The sequence below is a fragment of the Lampetra fluviatilis genome, chromosome 2 (assembly GCF_964198595.1).
Source record: "Lampetra fluviatilis chromosome 2, kcLamFluv1.1, whole genome shotgun sequence".
In the NCBI taxonomy this organism is placed as follows: Eukaryota; Metazoa; Chordata; class Hyperoartia; order Petromyzontiformes; family Petromyzontidae; genus Lampetra; species Lampetra fluviatilis.
In genome coordinates, this window is record NC_136276.1 from 4,034,959 (window position 1) to 4,054,628 (window position 19,670).

The window sequence follows — 19,670 nt, forward strand, 5'->3', positions numbered from 1 at the left end:
AAAATGAAGATGTCTGCAAACACCCTCCTCCAATTTTCATGAACTTTGGTGACTGTTAATGATTGGCCCTAGCTTAACTCCGTGATGTTGTTAACCTTAATGTTTCCAGTTATTCCCTCGTTCATACATGACAGAGTTATTTACAAAATAGCGTTGTTGAAGTGTCATGTCAAATTCATCGTCATTATCATCAGCAGTGACGATTGCACTTCTGGATGAAGGCCTCCTCAATGCGTCGCTATCTTTCACGATCCTTGCGATTTAACAATCCACCTAGCACCTGCACGCGGGCTGATTTCATTGCTCCATCTCCTTAGAAGCTATCCTCTCGGAGGTGTTCCATTACCTGGCTGCAACTTAATCAAATGCAATTAAATTTTGGGTAATTTGTCATTTCTGGATATTGGGTATGGCACCGGCACAAATGGTCAATTATCATGAATGATATCACACGATCTCTTCACATCCATTTAACTGCAGATAACGTTGCTCCAGTGGGCTCATCAAAAAGCAGGATAATACTCCGAGGCATCACTCGGTCTCAAGTTACTCCATATTACTTAGCGTTGGCAATGCATTGGTACAAGGCCAGTTAAGTTTACCCCAGGCATGTGCACTATAATTAACCTTAACCCTAGCTATGGTGTATTATTTGGGTCTTTCGGTAAAGTCACGTAGATAGGTTCAAAGAAAACAACCAAAAACTACGTTTCGATCGCAACACAAGCGGTCGATTGTCAATCCCACGCCGATAATGTCACCGAATGCGATCTCGGCCTCTGTCATAGAGACGCAGCGTGGCACTGCGGCTACTGCTGTGACCTGCCTCCTGATGCTAGGTGGGTGGTCTCTTTTTGAAAGCCTGACAGCACATCACGCATTTGCTCTTACAGCTTTCATGCTCTTTCCTCTATTTTCTCACTATGCGGCAATTAATGTCATGCTACCCTATGGCTAATAGTATTTAAAAACATATATGCAGTCTTATACTGTGTAGATTTCTTTATTGCTATTTTACACTTTATTGATATTCATCATCAACAATTATAATCAATCTACTGCTGGATGAAGGCCTTCCCAAGCCGTCGAAAACTCACGATCTTACAATGTAGTCAGTTTTTAATGGAAATGTTAAGATGTAAAAGCCACTTCTTTCACTTTGGCAGATTAAAGTATCTCTTGTGAGACATACAGTAGCAGCATCCATGATGCACATTTTCAAATTCTTCCTACACTTAACTCACTTCTTTAGAACTGCTCTTTGGGTTTCGTTACATACATACGTACATACATGTATAATTATTTCTGCATAATAATAATAATAATCCTATTTATGAATCGCATTTCATTAAGGATCTTAAAGTGCTGTACATGACACAGCAGATATTCAGCATGACAATAAATCATGAAACGAAAGAAAAAGGGCAAAATCATAAATTTAATGCTGAAATCCGTTTGCTGAATTAGCGACAAGTTGAATAAATGGAAGTGTGCGGATAAGATTTAAGACGAGTTTTAATCATGTTCAGACTCGGAGATCCTGAGAACTCGTGGAAGAGAGCCTCTACCTGGGAACGCAGAGATGATCTGAGCATTGCATATCTTCCTTTAAACCGTTTAGGATCTCACTGCCTGCTGCACGATCCTCTATTTTTATGCTAGGCTGGTGCCATCCATGCTGAGTGTGTTCCAGGTGTCTTCAGTAGCCCTTAGTCCTTCCCTAGGGAGCCAAAAGACGCCGTTTGATTAAGCCGGTGAATGAATATGGCCTGCTCGTATGGATTTAAGATTATGTAGTTGTACGTGCCGACATAAAAATGTTGGCATTTATTCTTAAAGGTACCATGAGAACAAGGCTTTGTGCCGCATTACCGTCGCTCACACTTTGACACAAGGTCGCCACTGCTGCCGTGGCAACGGCTGGCATAGCGGGAAGCGTCTGTGCGGCTCTGGGAAAATGCTAATGTCTTGTATAACATTAAAAACACTGGGCGCTCTTTGCATAGCTGAGAACGAAGCAGTGTTGGACACAGCCTCAGATGCACTTGTTTATCTTGTGAATATAACCCTCATTTTTTAAAAATACAAACATACAATGGTTTGTGCTTGAAGCAAAAAAAATATGCTGTGCAGCACTTCGCATTAAATAGTTGGTTAAACTTCTGCGCTGATATTCGTACCCTGATTTAGAGTACATTACTTTCGTGACGAAAGTCTATCATGAGAGACATCGTCATGGTAGTCAACAAAGTATTAAATCACGTAGTTTCCATGGACACATAATTTCTCCAGTAGTTTAAAATCCATTTGTATCTTAACACATAGCCAATATTATGATTAATAATTATAGATGTTTCGGCTATCCCACGGAAAGATCTTGACCCTCCACAATTTAGAAAGGCAGACTTCCCGGATTTGTATTATGGCTGGCTCGATCTTCTCCTAGAGATGTTTGACATGGTTTCAAATGTAACGTCTAACATAATTGCTAGATTTGGTTGTGAGAATTGTTGTTAAACTTACCGGTGAGCTGAAACAATATAACCATTGGTGCGTTATACAACGCGACAATTGAATGTGTACCCGTGTCTGGTGGTGGAGGGGCTTGACAACAACAATTGGCCAAATCATTGTAGCCTTAACCCAAAAATCAATCCTTTTATAATCACTCGAAACACTTTTGTTTTATTACTATCAGCAGACACTTAACAAAGTACATGTTTTTGGAGCTAAGCAATGAGGGTTTGAATATTACTCAATTGCCACTAAGCCATAATTAGCTTATTAGTTAATTTGCAACAAATATAATATATACATTGCCTAATGTACATTACAAACCCCCTTCACTACACGTCAAATGTGAACATACCAAAGTTGGGAAACTCCCTGCTCAGGATAGGTTAGATTTCAGTTGGCAGAATGGACGGCTGTTGTGAGTTTAAATCTTGGCCGATGTTTACTCAGCCCAATCATCATTGGGCTGATAGATCAGTGCCAAAGTGATCACCGCTTGAAGAATAGCCGACAGTGGATTTGTTATGAGGAGACTTATCATGTGCGAATTTGCATCCACCCCTGGCTCAAGGCCATCGAGGGAGAAAGGCCACCACCCGAATCTCGTTCGACCTTGGGCGCACGGATTCCCCTCTCCCCCCACGTTCCCATGGTCATTTGCCCATGGGAACGTGGAAATGTTTTGGGCCCAGTTTTTAATGTGTGCTACTAGGGAATGTTAAAGTTTGGATTGAAAAAGAATGTGTAAATGTCTTCATTACAACTTGTGGAATGTCACAAAGGAACGCGTTGTAGCAATCGTGCCAAAATCTTCATCTGGCCTTTCGACTTGAAATTTGTTTTGTTTACATTAAATATTTTAATCAGGTACAACGAAATGAGTACTTCTAATTACATACAAATGATCAAAATATAAAAGGTTTTACAGCCTTATTAAATGTGTAGCATGAACCTATTCCGAAAGTGTAGCGAGTTGAATTAATTTTAGACGCAGCTTCAAAATAACATGCATGTCTGCCAGCGCCATTATATACCAATTCTGTGATATATAAACAAAACACAAAATCTTTGTACGTGCACTTGCATGGCCTTCGCCATTGACAACGAAGCTCTGAGGGCAGGCCCAGTGTGCTTGCTGTGTCACAAAAGGTTCATTGTTATCGCGGACCATTTATTTTTTCAGAAACCATTACACAAGGCACTGGCCATGCAATGTTTTTTTCTGCACATTTGAAACACTGTCCCTATTCCAAACCTTTTTTAAAAACCTGCTCAGATAAATGTTGATAAAGCTCAAGGGAGATACACGAAAATAAGAAATTGACCAGACACATGTTGCTAATAAAGCATAATTTTGTTTTACTTTTTAGCCTTGAATTGTATTCGGATTTAAATAAATACAATCGCTAAGCATTCACTATGTAACACAATTTTTTTTATTGTTTATGCCTAAAAAGTACAGAAAATGGCTATTATTCCCAACAAACTTTGCTTTTGTGACCAGGATTTTATGTGAACGAAAGACACAAATGCACACCACGTTTTCTCATTGAAAATAGGTAAATTTCAAAATATCACTGTCCTGGTCTCAAAAGCAAAGTTTGTGGGGAATAATAGCCATTTTCTGTACTTTTGAGGCATAAGCAATTATGAAATAACACTTACTACCCAGGAACAATTTTTTTTTGTTAAACATAATTATCTGCATGTTCGTCACATTTGTTTACCAATATAATTGCACGTTTCCAATGATCAATGGGTGCACAATTTGTCGACTCATACAATTGTTTCTGGACATGAAACATGGCATTATACATCATGACCACACTAAATTGCTTGCGAATCAGTGTTCGTTAGAATATCAGCTGTGAGTGGTAGTCTAACAGTTAGCGCACTGCGTTACGAACCTGGCGACCTGAGTTCTGTTCCTGCTCCCAACACCAATCACGATATGAGCCGGTCCTGGGCCTCCCCTATGTCGACTCAGCCTTAAATGAGTACCTGTGTCTCCCACTGGGGAGACAAAAGCGGCTTGGGGTGGTGCTGGTCACTCACCCCTCTGTGTGCTGTGCTGGCCTTCATAGGTACGAGCGAACAACACTTTCCCTAACAGTATGTTAAGGCTATGTGGGGGGATCTTTGTATTTGCCTTTGTTAGAATAGCAACAGTTCAGGAGTTTAAAATTTTGATTTAAAGCTTTCGTGACTGCAGGGATTCATATTATTGGTTCTTTCGGTAAAGTCACGTAGAAGGAAAATAATAAAATAATAAAAATATTAACCAATTAAATTATCACGACGTTTCGACTGCAACACAAGCAATCGTCATAAGGTGTGAAATCTACAGCAAGAAAATTTTCTTGCTGTGGATTTCTCCTGAAGCCCTGCCGTGGATTTCACACCTGATGATGATTGCTTGTGTTGCAGTCTAAACGTCGTGATAATTGAATTGTTTTATATTTTTATTATTTTATTATTTCCCTTCTACGTAACTTTACCGAAAGAACCAAGAATATAGTTCAGAAGTTGGTAAATACTTGAACAAATTGTAGTGAATTCTAGCTTATGTTGCCTCTTGTTGGCACAAGATTATAAGTGTAATATATGGGAAGAGTCTTCAAGGTACAGTATTTGTAATTTAAACATGGCCATTCCAAATTTGTAACCACGTGTCATGTATTATATAATAGCTCTCTGGTGTGTTTTTGCATTATGCCGTGTGTTCTTCGGTTCCTAACGAAGCTCAAGCACGTGAAGCACAACGTCAGACAACATGCCGAACAACACGCGATAGAACCTAAAAGGACGTCAAGAGAGTAGCAAAAAAAACGTACGCAGCAGTACGTATGCATTTATTCAGTAATGTTTTATTTCAATAGCTATGCCAGTTTCCGTGTGCATCCTCCTCTAGGCGTTGTCTATGTTCCGTCGTTTCATGTTCCTCCCCCCAAATGCCACCGTCAACGCGAGCCGCATCTCGGTTAAGCATTCTGGCGAACATTCTTAAAATGACTGCACGAATGAACGAAAACAGAAGAGCAAGTCGAAACAAAACAGCCATCGCCCCCCCCCCCCCATTCCAGATGAAATATATGGAACAGCATTTATAAAATTGATAAATCACATATGAAGGCGATGTATGCATGTTGAACTTCTTTCGCACCGTGCGTAGTCAACTGTCCTAGTCAGAGGTGCAAGGCTACGTAAGCCCTACCACTTTAAAATGGAAGGCTTTTAATTATGTAAATTATGCAATTGCACGTGATGTAAGGTGCAAGTAAAATATTGTGGAGGAAGACACCTTCAGGATTAGATCACTCAGGTAAATACACTTATCACGCAGAAAATATCACATTTATCCAACACAAAACAAGTTTTCAATGGCTTTTTGGTCTCAGAAATCATATACGTACCCACAAAGGATTAAATTAGGTGCGGTCATGCTATTGCAACATGTAATAAGCAGACTGCAGTTCACTGCAGTAGTGGCTGTTGAGCAATTGCATTTTATGATGACACATCCAGCTCCCAAACCGTTCCTACGCTTTTGGTGCAAGATCTACAAAATGCAGCATTGTGCTTTTGCAAACCCTGGCACAGAGCTTGTATTTAACATGGCGTTACACACATTGCCACCACTCTATTGCAAAGACCTTATTTGACAACTGTAAGATATTCAGAAGAGATATATTGCTGTGAATAACTGTGGTATGTCACTGGAGTGGTTATGAGGTGATACTAACGCACCATTATATTCGTAACAATGGGTTGCGTCATTTGCATGTTTACTGACGAAATACATTGGAGAAAAAAAACTTTAAAACATCGCAAAAATGTGTTTTATTGAACGTGGATCGTGTTTAAAATGAGAACAGAGAGAGGGTAGCACCCAGATCAGGGTATGCAAATTAGAGACAGTCTAAGGAAAGTGGGCTTTGGCAGGGCACAATACTATGAAGGATAAACATATTCCTGCGGAGGGAGCTGGTAGGAACGTTGGGTTGCTCGGTCAATGTCCTGGGTCAACGGCGGCGTGGTGTATTCCGCAAATATGCCCGACTGTGAGGGCGGGCACAAGCCGGCGTGAGTAGGTTAAACGTTGAGTTTTAGAAGGGCACCACGGGGTGACCAGCCCCTCCCCACCCATCCCACCCAGCCCCACCCAGCCCCTCCCTCCCCACCCAGCCCCTCCCTGCACGACGGACGCAATAATCCCCTGTGGGCTGGTGTAACCAGGAGGTTCCTACCAGTATAATGGCAGTCAACAGAGAACATGCTCGATAGTATGACAACTGTAGAGATGGAGCAATGGGATCAATCCATGGGCAGGAGATGGATTGTGGCATCAGAAAACCGCCAGGGATGTTGACAGCATGGGCAGGCCTTCACTAAGCAGTGAATAGACAATGGATGATGGAAGATGATGAAATATAAAGCTCACATTTCTTAAAAATAACAAACTTTATTCACTAAATATTTCATGCGCAACAATTTCGAGCAAATGTACATCACCCGCTTCCTTAATAATATTAACACAGGCAATTTTAATGTACGAGTAGAAATGTCATGAGCATACTGTAAAAATGGTGAAGGAAACATTTAAATGCAACAAGTTACGTAGCACTCAAAACTACATCATAGCTGACAGCAGCAGCCAAGACATGGTAAGAATGTTCATTGCATTCCCATAATTTGAATCGCATAAATGGATTTATCCATAACAGGTTGCGAAACAAAAACGTAAGCTACATTATTCTACACCTTTGTAAAGCATGTGAACCAATTTTATTCCATATTTCATTAAATTTAAATAGCCACATCAACCCAAGAGGCCATGTCACAATTAGGAATTTCCAGTGTTTTGTTCTAGATCTCTTGCATATGTGTGTGCAAATACCATTTATAGTCAAATCAGGTAATACCACAGTAGCACAGTGATACGATTAATGGCAAGATACATGTTTGAAACAGTTCAACTAAAACCTGATGATTGAACAGGCCTGACAACCAGGATAGATAATAATGTGATGCCAGTGCATGAACATTAATGAAGGGAAGACAAGGCCATAAAATAGCCTCACTACGATAGCATGATACAGGGGTGGTAACTCGAGTCATGCTGATGGCTGGAACTGTGCGTATGATGCGAGTTTACTGCTTTGCCGTGATGTTGTTCACTCAAGTGTTGCTGGGAAATCCTTTGCCAGTTCGACATGTAGGGGACAATGTAAATGATATGTGGCAGTAGGAGACGAAACAATGTGAAGCTTTCCAAGAAGAAAACTTCATTCAACACAATTAACTACAGCATGCATAAATGTAATCGTTTTCGATCTGTATTCATTTGTACAAACAATGTGAAGGTTTCTGCAGTATTAATTAGTTTAAACACCAATTATTTTTAATTAACACATTTCTCAAGGATTGCCATGCACCCCACTGCATATGTATAACAGCCTTTTTTGTTGTGCTTGTACAATCAATTGTTTCCTGCTAAGCTTAATTTAAAATAGCAGGCATGCATTAATTATATTTAGACATATTGTGTAATGTGAATTTAGAAAAAAAATCTCCAATACAAATTTTTTATCAACCCTATTTACAAGCATGGCTTAAAGGGTAACAAACATTTAAATATGAATTTGCAACAAAAACATTGCCAGGATTTCATATCTGTAAACACGAGTAAAAAAAATCCCAAACACAATTCAAACTGGCAGGTTAACTCTGAAATTACTGTGCTCCAGAACATGCATTTTTTGCCAGGTGAAGCAAAACTTTTAATTAAATAAATAGATACACAATTGTGAATGAGAACACGAAGGCAGATGTATAGGCCAATAAGCTCAACATCAATTCCAACTATTACATCCAAACAAAAGTGCCACCTTATTCAGGGCTGCTCTGATAGCCTATTACCCACAATATTAGTGTACTATATATTTTTTATGTTTGGACGGCAAGTTTTATGCTTGGGCTTGTACAACCACTACCACTTGTCAATTATGGGACTACATTCTGGGCAGCGGAGGAGAATGCACCAAAAATGCATTGTTGTACTGTAGTTGTATGCGCCCTCATCTATGCTTCTCGCCCTTTGCCAACCCACATTGACCAGCGTGAAGCATGGCCAAATAACCTCCCATGACCCATACGGTGTGGTGGGAAGCACTCAACCAGAAGTGGATTGACAAAAGGCCATATGTGTACAAAACGGTCAAAACACTCCCTTTTACAAAAAATGTTGAACACAGTAACATGAACACATTTTGGCTTGCAATGATTGTCTCTTTTATTGTATTTTCAGCACACTTAATGCCACGAGCGTAAATGTGCAGCAAGAAAACTAAATTATATATTTGTCATTACACGACGGCACATGAGTGAGGCAGCTGGAGTGATTGGAGTCTCCTATCCATCCGTGGCCAGCAGCAACATGGCACCTAGGATGGCTACATTTTGGCCGACAAGACGCAACTGCAGCCAGAATTCCACTTTGCGCAGACTGTGCCAGTAGGACAGGTTCCCGTCGGTGAGCAGTGTGAGAATGGGCAGTAGGATGGCCAGTAGCTGGGCAGCACGGCGCACGTATTTCCCAGACAAGAAGGCCAGCGCCAGGACACCGTAGAGGAGAAAGAATGCCTGCAGCACCAGCTCACCACCAGCGATGTGTGCAAGGTAAGCTCCCTGGTCCTCCTTGCTGTACTGCAGCGAGTAGGCCTGAGTGAGAGCACGCGGATTTCACGTGAGCAGGGTGAGAGTGATAGAGCAGAAGACAAATAATGCCAATGATTAACTGTGGATTTTGGACTGTAACTAATGCGTTGGGGAAACAAAAACGATTTTAACAGCTAAATTCACAGTTATGTGCCCTTATGGACCAGTTGCATTCGCACGGCTTATGATGTATTTCTAAATGAAGAATAACGTCAATAATTATTTAATGTTTAACAGCAACTACGAGATTAGTTAAAACACACATCTAAGCACGTGCAAAATGAAACGTGGGAATACAGGTAGTCCTCTACTTACGATGAAGATGCGTTACGACGACCCCATCGTAAGTCAAAAATATCGTAAGTCGAAGATGGCCTAGCCTACCCAGGAGTCTTAAAGAATGGTGATAATATAGCAAAACAGAGCAATTTACAGTACCGTACTGTATAAACTATATACTGTATGTATTTATTAATTACTATACTATATTGCACAGTACAATGTAAAGTAAAAAAACAAGGAAAATTCTTAGCCTACCGATATTTACTGCAATTTAATAGAAAGTTTTTTCAGGAAACAATCCTATCTGCATCACACAAGGCGAGAGATGCGTACATCCTGGCAGCGTCCCAACGTACAGTATCGTACCTCGTACGCTGCTGCATTTACCTGCCGCGCAAAATTGAAAATATTTTACAATTTTGTCGTATCACTATCGCCATCGTAAGATCGTCGAAATATCATAAGTCAGACCATCGTAACTCGGGGACTATCTGTATATAGCAAATGTGAACAAGTGACAACCAACAGCAGTACACTTGAGTGAGGTCACTGGTAATGGCGGCTGCTACAAGTGCGAGGATAATAATTTCACATGAAGAGGAATAAATTGGCCAGGTTAAGAAATAGCGTTTGAGACGAGGATGAGAATAGTTAACACGAATGCAACAGCATTGAGAGGCACTCAACCATATTATAGTGGAAAGAAACGAAGCAGATATGCAATCAACGATGTTTTTTTCACCAAAACTCTACACATCTGATTACAGACTTCAGATAAAAAATACTATGCGGGAATAGTTGGCAAGTGCTCCAATGAAATAACACGATGAATAAAATACTAAACATTTGAGACAGGGCAACTCCCCCACTGCACTAAAGTAAAATGTACCTGTCAACATGGCTATATGTGTACATATTTTAACACAAACTGATACGAAATTGTTTGCCATTGTGGTCAGTAAGTTTATTGGGTTAGTTGAAAAATGTAAAATAATTAGGGGCGTTTGCACAAATGATATCTGACTGTGAGGCTGCAAATAAAGTCTGAGCACAGTGTTGCCCATTAATTTACTGCATCACCTTACCACTATAACACACGACTGGAAGACGATTGCAAAATACAAAATACACCTGCCACTGTCAGCAGGAGTCCAGCAGGCTCAGCGCAATCTCGAAGAGCTGAAACAGCCCTTTGTGTAACCTGATCTTGAACTGTAAACCAGCTTCATCCATTAAAACTCTTGTTGGCACACACCCTGATTCCTACAATATTTCCTTGAGCCCCAAGAAAAATTATGCAAGTGTATTTAAATAGGAATGAATGTATCATTTAAAGATCACACGTAGCGATATTTAACAAGAAACGTGTTCCTATACAAGAGTGTCGATACAAAAAAACAAGTGTTTATTGCAGTTTGGGGCCACTAACAACAACAAGTGCATCAGTTTTAACCGTGCCATTCCTGCGTACTCGTAATAATGCACGTTCATCTACAATGCATGGTCTGGTAACCAGGGTACATGTTCAGAGCTCTGCACCTGCCCTGTATTTTGTGGACAGATTTGCATTGGTCAGTCAACATATATGATAGACCTTCGTAAGTTACCATAAAACTCCAGACAACTGGCTGATACATTCAATACAGGTTTTGTTTGTTACTGCCTATCCTGTCCAATTTGAGCATAAATATAGGTTTAACCCCACTGGCAGACCAAATGATTTGTGCACACACGATTCAATTGCGTGTGGCTTGAGCTCCAAAATTATCACACTATGAATGGATGCAACATTACACCCCTCATGCACAATACACTTAAGACCTATGAGCTACCACAAGCAGATTTCAAAGTGTTTCCATGGATAAACGAGTTCAGCAGAAGCCAAGTAAACGTGAACTTATTTTCAATATTGAAGTAGGACAATTTTTGATTTGTAACTTTATATAAAAATGTAATTTATTTCATGACAGCAATATAATGAAGACAATTGGGCAAGGCTAAGGTATCATACCATTTTCTAGCAATGATAAAAATGGGATGTCTAACAATACAATTTTTCTGAAAAAAATATCCATCAGTCAGATTTCAATTTAGATTGAGCATTTAATTATAGAAAAAGAGGAAAATGTTCCACTCAACAAGAGTATGCAGAATATATCATGACAAGGGAAATTATCTGAGAGTACAATTCCATGAATAATTTAGCTGTTAACTGTCAAAAGCTCCTTTATATAGACTTTACCTTTCAGGCATTCTGTGAACAATTAATGAACCCAGCCATATATTTCAGAGTTTGAACATTGAAATGGCTTCCCTGCAGTCAGATGAAAACAGCGTTTTATATATATTTTCTTGGTGCAATCATGCACTTTCAAAGAATATATGACTTTCAAAAGAACACAATTTTTAATCAATTTAAAACATTACACAATATAACACAATGCAGAGTCAAATATTTTCAAATGTACAAGTAGAAACTGTAAAGACACCTAAAATGTGTAACTTCTCTAACACCCTGATTAAAGCTAGATCTCTATTTATATTGATTCAATAGAACCTCAACGCAAGTGTCAAAGGTAACTGTCATATATATAAGTAGATTTCCATTAATTTATCTTCATGCTGTGAATAAATGTTTGTATGTTCAATTTACCCATTTATTCGGTGGTTGTACTGCAAATAAGGTGACATATTCGTTGACGCATCTAACATTAATTAGAGGTGAATGCTACACAAATGCACGGCATGGCACAACAGCAGTTGGCAACCACAGCTCACAATGCAAACCTTGTGGATCCAGTGCAGTGATAAACAATGTACTAGTCACATCCAACACAAAAATTACATTCCTTGCTCCGAATGCAGTCACCTTGGCCCTCTGCAAACCCCTGCTAACAATTTTACTTTACAGACCACTCAATTAAGATTGCAGCCATCTTGGGATCCAGAAAGCTCTGGTTGGGAGCATCTGGTAAAGCCAAATTTTATCCATAATACAGATTTTTTTTGGGGTTAGATCCGCGCAAATTCTGGCTGTCGCCTGTTGAAGCTAGTTGCAATTATTGGCGAAACGTCGTACTCAGATTATAAATGTTGTGGATTGGCTCTCCAACACACCGGTGTGCTGTACTAGTAACGAATTTGCCTGTTCTGTTTAAGTGACAAACCTTACTAATTGGCTGTGTCGGGTGGTGGCGGGTTTAATGACACATTTAGATATTTTACGCGATCTAACCCAAAAAAAACCTACATTATGGATATTGGTCGCGAAAGTCTACGTGCCAAATTTCATATTAGCAAGATTAATATATGTGCCGCTTATACAAACTAATATTTAGAGTTGCAATGCATCGTACTGAACTGTATGCAACTGTGCAAAGGGAAGTAACAGCGGTTTCGAAGCCACAGGTATGACTGAGCATGTCATGATGACTCAAGGGCTGTTTAGTGTATCAGGTTACACGTGCACACCTGCACCACAGTATGCGCATTTGACATTTAAAGAAATCTTTTGTCCGATTTGTTGACCAGTGCAGCAAAAACATTTTTTCATACTGTATTATGTCCCATCTATGTTCCCCCCTTCTTCAACCCATACTGACCAGCATGGTTGAAATATCATCGAATGACCTGCATGGCATGGGGAAGCCCTCACCCAGCAGAAGATTGACATATACGGTAATTTGGCAATCATGTTTGAAATAAAAAGTTAAGTTTAATGGTTCAGTAGATGGCACCAGCACATATAAACACTATCATCAGCTATCACAAAAATAAAAAGGAAGCTTATGACAGACCTGACAAACTGGTTGTCTTCCCACGAGCATGGCAACTCATTAGCTTGGAGAAATTTCACAACAAGCTACATCGGTTTCTAGTCTGCCAACATGAACCACATAGCTGGAAATTACACAAGACATTAGACTAACTGTACATATTATAGTACTGGTGGCAACTTTAAATTAAATCATATTTAAAACTGATGGTTGGTCGATACATTGCATGTGATCATTAAATGCGTTTTCCCAGAGGACAGACCTTTTTAAAGAAATCTCCACAGCTGGTAGCATTGGTGTAAACTTTGAACGGGTACTTTCTGAGGTACCAGTCGTGTCAATGTTCGCATGTGCAAGATTCCCACCTGGCAGATGAGGTAGATGCCAAGGAAGACTTGGCCTATCGTCTGAAGAGACCTGGCTCGGGCCTTTTGGCGGTAAGGCTCCCCAGCACCGCTGGCCAGCACCAGGAAACCTCCCACTGACGCCACTGTCCGAGAGTACATCCTTACCTGTAATCCACAAGGCAAACACAACCTTTCCGTTTAAAAACATCAAGTTCAACGCACGCCGTGTGTATTCTGATGCAAGAGTCACTCACAATGTATACACTTTCTAAAATTCAAGTTTACATTAAAAAAATATGTAGAACGAGGCTTTCTCGGTAATATGTTCTGCAATGAACATATGTTGCAATAATAAATATGGATATTTATACACGGATTATATTGGTACACACCATCAATTTAATGAAAAACTGCACGAGGCTGACTAGGAGAAAAGTTATGAGTTATTGTAATCAAGTTTGCACCATTCCAATCAACAGTGTTGGCTGTGCATGAGCTTTAAATATATTTAAATCCATTGATAACCAATTGAGGCAAAAAAATAAGCAATTAATTTTGTGAATATAAATAAATATCTGGGTAAAATTATTTACAGAGCAATTTCCTCCAAGCTTGACTGCCCATTGAAAAATTCAATTTCATCTTCGAATCTGTGTGGTTATGGCATAAAGCAAGTTTGGAACCTCAACAATATTAAGTGCACATCCATTCAAATAAGGATTTTAATAGTTATAGGGAAACAGTACAGCAATCACTTCCTTTTTGCAGAACTAGGTGAGAGCCCATTGTTAGACAATGTATTTCACAATGCATACGTGGATGCAAGGCTTAAGCCACTGTATGGAAATCCCAATTAATAAACAGGTGCTCCACATCTAGTTCAGAACACATTAGTCGTGATCACAGTTGCCGGTGAGCGTTGGAATGCTTGACAGTTTGAATAGACGCGGAACTAGATGGCAATGCTGTGAATTCTTACCAGCAAAAAAAAACCGTGGTAAAGTCGACTTTTAAAATCTTGACATAAGCAAGACGAGGATAAATTTAGTTGAGTGCTAGTGTGCTGGCTTATGTTGTACATGTTTAAAATGTTTCATGATAAAATACATTATTTTAATAAATAACAACCTAACCCAGTCACCACTACAATGAGCTCTAACCGAATCTAGAAAAGTGAAATGGGTCCTCACATAGTTCATTTTGGAAAAGTAAGAGTTCTATACTGTTGTGTACATAGCATATGCGCAGTATGCTTAAATGTGAAACAGTATATACAACTGTATGTGTGGCGAGTGTGATATGCTAACATATTTCCCCACCTTGAGCCACTCTCCATAGAGAACCTGCCCACTAATGTGGGCTGCATAGGCACTGAAGGCGATCTGCAGCGCAGCCCCCAATGCAAACCATCGCCGCTTCACTCCAAATGACATGAAGCTGGCACACAGCACAGCCACTCCCAGGTCCACATAGAGCAATGGCACTGTCAGATCTGGCTTCCTGATAAAGAAAACAGAACACCATTGTTATTTCACGTGGTCAAATCGCTTTATTGTACACAAAGTGGATGATTAGTGCAGTTGCAATGGGACAGAACAGTTGCTAACCCTAACCATAGCCATACTTAGTTTGGCTACAAATTGGGTTAAGGCGGTTAACCTACTTAATTGAATGTACTTAAAGAAATTCCCATTGAAATACATTTTACACTACAATGAAGATTATTGCTTGTACACTCTTCAAACTTAAAATTTTGGGTAATGTCACCAGCACGCAATATCCTACTTCTGCAAATGCTTTCAAAGTTTAAAAGTACAATTTTAACACCAGACAAAAGGTTTTGGAAACCATCCTAAAAGTAATTGTCATTGGTGGCAAATGACTACTTGGCTCCTTGTGTACTAACACAATGTCCTAAAAATCAGCCACCATAATTGATAACCATAAACAAGTGGTGTAGTATGCCTACGTCAACATCCGTAGATTATGTATGCCTCCTATGCAAGTCTGCTAATTCTGCAAGATGTCTCCAGACAACAGAGAAAACCTTACAGATCTCAATTAAAGTCCTCGAGATTCGTAACATATGACCGATTGCTTTGCCAAAAATCTGTCCAATAACCTTTAAGGAATGCAATAACCCTGCATACCAAAATTATGCGTGGTTATAAGGGCTGATGACCAATGATCATGCGGAGTGACAGGCAAAGTGAATGGACCTTCTAGAGAAGAAGAGACGGGGCGATTAATCAGCCGGTTATACATCTCAAGAGCGTAAAAGATTTGGCTAAAACTTATGAAGGCCTTTGCTGTGGAGATTAACCACGAAGCCGCGTGACGCTGACACAAGATGGCAACGGGCGATACAATCGTGTTCGTCCCCATCGCTCGGGTAACAAAAGAGGATTGACTCCCGGCTGATCAACGAAAAGGGGGTCTCGGTATCCAGAGGTTAAAAAAAAACCCTCTGATAGCCACGTGCAACCACCCCACCAACCAACCAATCACGAGCCGAGATAGCGAGCGGGGGGGGGGCGTGTCTAAGGACGCGCACGCGGTCCAATCGGACGTGGGCACTCGAAGCTCCATTGGGTACACTTTGCAAAAGCGCCTCGTGCGCTTATTAACGCTATTCAACATGGGGCGGCGCGCGGCGTTCAATGGGGTTTTGGGTGGGGGGGGGGAGCTCTCGTCTCGGGAGCACCGCCCGCGTATATACCTCTTGCTGTCGGCGCGCTCGGCGAACAGCATGAGCATGCTGAAGCAGTTCCAGAAGGGGAAGCGCGTGAGCACGATGGCGCCGAAGCGCATGAGGGCCGCGTTCACGCGAAGCCGCGTTAGCGCCGCCATCGCTGCTGCTGCCGCTGCCGCCGCCTCCGCCTCGAAAACCGGTGACGTGGATCCGTGACGTCATCGCGCGCGCGGGCGTCCTCGGATGGCCATGGCAACGGAAGCGAAGCACGTGACGCACCCCCGCCCACACCGCCCCGCCCCACCCCGTGTCCACCTCCAACATCCTCCTCCACATTCTTGTTCGGGAGGCGTGCAATGTCTTGTGTAAAACAAGGAGAGATACCATTTATATAAATATATTATAGCAAATATATTTAAAAAAAATTGTACGAGCACAAATAAAAAAAAACCGCAATGTCCCGTCTGTTTTGAAAGGACAATGTCCGAAACGTCGCGAACTTTATATATATATTTTATCTATTAAGGTTGTTTTGTATGTGCTGACGCTCAGATATCAATCGGCCATGTGGTGGCTCAGCGGTAGGGTGAAGCGGCTCAAATTCGAAACGAGGTTCCGAGTTGAAATGCTGGACGGGGGTTATCAGCCCATCATCCCACTCTCCGACACAATAATGATTGAGTACCACTTGGTAAAGAAAGTCAACAGTGGTTTGCCCTGTGGACAGACTCCCGTATCATACATGTGATTGTTTCACCACTTGCTCAGGGCTATGAACGGGAGATGAGATAATTTGAGCAGGTGATCACTTTGACTTTTGACTGCCTACTTACTGCGAACGCAAAATGTTTGTCAATAGACATCAAGTGACTTCAAGTCTGGTTGAACTATAATAGAATAAAACAAATGATTAAAATGTCTCCCCAGCTACCACCTAAGTTCCCTCCAAGGCTGCTCACACTTTACAGCCAGTAAACACATTCCTGCAGAGGGAGCTGGTAGGAGCGTTGGGTTGCTCGTTCAATGGCCAGGGTCAACGGCGGCGTGGTGTATTCCGCAAATATGCCCGACTGTGAGGGCGGGCACAAGCCGGCGTGAGTAGGTTAAACGTTGAGTTTTATAAGGGCACCACGGGTGACCAGCCCCTCCCCACCCAGCCCCACCCCTCCCACCCCCCACCCAGCCCCATCCTCCCCACCCAGCCCCTCCCCACCCTCCCCACCCAGCCCCTCCCCACCCAGCCCCTCCCCTCTCCACCCAGCCCCACCCAGATTATTGTGACGGACACAATAATCCCCTGTGGGCTGGTGTAACCAGGAGGTTCCTACCAGTATAAGCACCTCTCTCTTTGATCTGACTGCTGGCGACACTAAATCTCACGCCATGCACTGGTCAAAATGACGCATTACCCACCTTAAAATCTTGAGAGGTCTCCCCAAGCCTTTAAAACGTAAAATAACTTCTCATAACAGTGGTTATCTTCCCCTTACACTCGGTCTGTCCTCATAAGACCAACCTTTTAATCACAATGCCACAACCCAACATTGTACAACCCCACTGCCCTATGTCTGATATTATTTGCTAAGATTATGTAGCTAAAGGCCAATTTTATAAAGTAACATATAGTTAGGTGAAAGCTAGTTAGCGAGGTGAAAGTTAGTTAGTTTAGACAGTACTGTAGTACGTACATACAAATTGGTCTTGTAAATCAGTGCAAGGTGACGCTTATTAACATGTCAAGTTTGTCTGTAACCTGATTAATCCAAACCATTCAAAAGGTTACCATAATGTACAACACAAGGCAGCAAGATGCTCAGTCAACGTTCAACACTTTCTGGTAAAGTATCACTTGTGATTTGAAAAGAATGCTACATGTTTAAACAAGACCCTCATGATTTAAGTTACAGGATTTGGCAGTCATGCCCTAAAGGCAAACTGGCATAGGTCGCCTTATACAAGATGTATAAAGCAATATAAGGTGAGATTATATACCTAATGCCCCCAGCAAGACATTGAATATCTATATACTGTAGTGAGCACAACGTTTGAAGCTCATTGACGCATCTATTTACATAACACTTTGCTTATCAAACGTTTGATGTGTTTGGCATACGTAAAAACATCACGCACTTTCTTACGCGATGTAATTTTACTCTAGTATATTCTTTCCGTCTCAACAAGGACACAAACACGACTGTACTAAAGTAAATTTAAAGGTGACCCGATGCAAGACCTCTAAGAACCCCCCGGTTCCCTCACTGCTATTCCACTCCAGGTTTTTAAATCCTTTATATTAAGTTCGCTTGCTTGCTTACAACCGTGCAAATCTTTCGGTCGTTTTTTAACCCACTTCCCGTGATCCAATCGAGCTGACATTTTCCACACAGACTCGTTGTGCGTGACAATTAATGTTCGTGAAAATGTTTTTCCAAAATTTTACACTTTTTAGGACAAACATATTATATTTAATTACCAATTGCTTAATGGTGCAATGCAATCATCTGACCCATAGGTGGCAGCCATCTCAAGCCAGAGGACGAGAGGACTCTAGCCGCCACGCATATAAAGGATTTATAGTGAAAAACTTTGTTTTTACGGGTTAATTTTTTTTTTGTTGTCCATAGAGGACCTTGGCTGGGTTTCTGGAGTGGGGGGGGGGGGGTCATCGTGCAGATGAGTGAGCCACAGGGTGAGTGGTGGGGTAGCAGAAGAAGCGATGAGTGGAAGGCGGATAAGAATATCGCATACGTGGGTGATCCGAGAGAGTTGAAATGATCACATATTAGGTAGACAGAGGACAGGGTGAGTGGATGAGTAGAAGGGCAGAGGACAGGATGAGTAAAAGGGTGTATATTTTGGGTCAGAATAATGTGAGTGTCGGTGTAGCTTCTAGGCATGTCGATAAAAAACATTTAGTACTACAGTAAAAACAACCCTAAACATTCTACTCTATGGGAACCTCATTTGCCAGTAAAAATATGATAATTGGTTTTTTACCCTTCTATCTGGCAACAAAACTGACACCTTTTTACAAGGAGTCATGTTTGCATAGACCGCAATACCTGCAGTCATATTACAAACAAAAGACATAACTCTGATAATGTGCACTGTCCTTGAAGTTGATTGGTCCACACCCGAGACAGCTTTCCTTAGAGCCTAGTCTCACATGGGTTGGACCAGATGACGCCAAAAGGCGCACAACTCAAAGACAATGCACCATCAGAGTATGAGAGCTCGGGGCAAGCATCTACACTATGGGAACCTCATTTGCCAGTAAAAATATGATAATTGGTTTTTTACCCTTCTATCTGGCAACAAAACTGACACCTTTTTACAAGGAGT

The 19,670-nt window shown here is 41.1% G+C and overlaps 1 protein-coding gene across 1 annotated transcript; it reads right to left on the reverse strand.

Annotated features, from left to right (window-relative positions):
* Positions 1-6,956: 6,956 nt before the first annotated feature.
* TMEM101 (transmembrane protein 101) lies at positions 6,957-16,534 on the reverse strand. Its single transcript, XM_078866746.1, has 4 exons — positions 16,356-16,534; positions 14,956-15,136; positions 13,655-13,801; positions 6,957-9,234 (listed from the first exon to the last, which is right to left on the reverse strand). Exons 1-4 carry the CDS (start codon positions 16,484-16,486, stop codon positions 8,926-8,928), a joined length of 768 nt encoding a protein of 255 aa, XP_078722872.1. The 5' UTR covers positions 16,487-16,534; the 3' UTR covers positions 6,957-8,925.
* Positions 16,535-19,670: the final 3,136 nt, after the last annotated feature.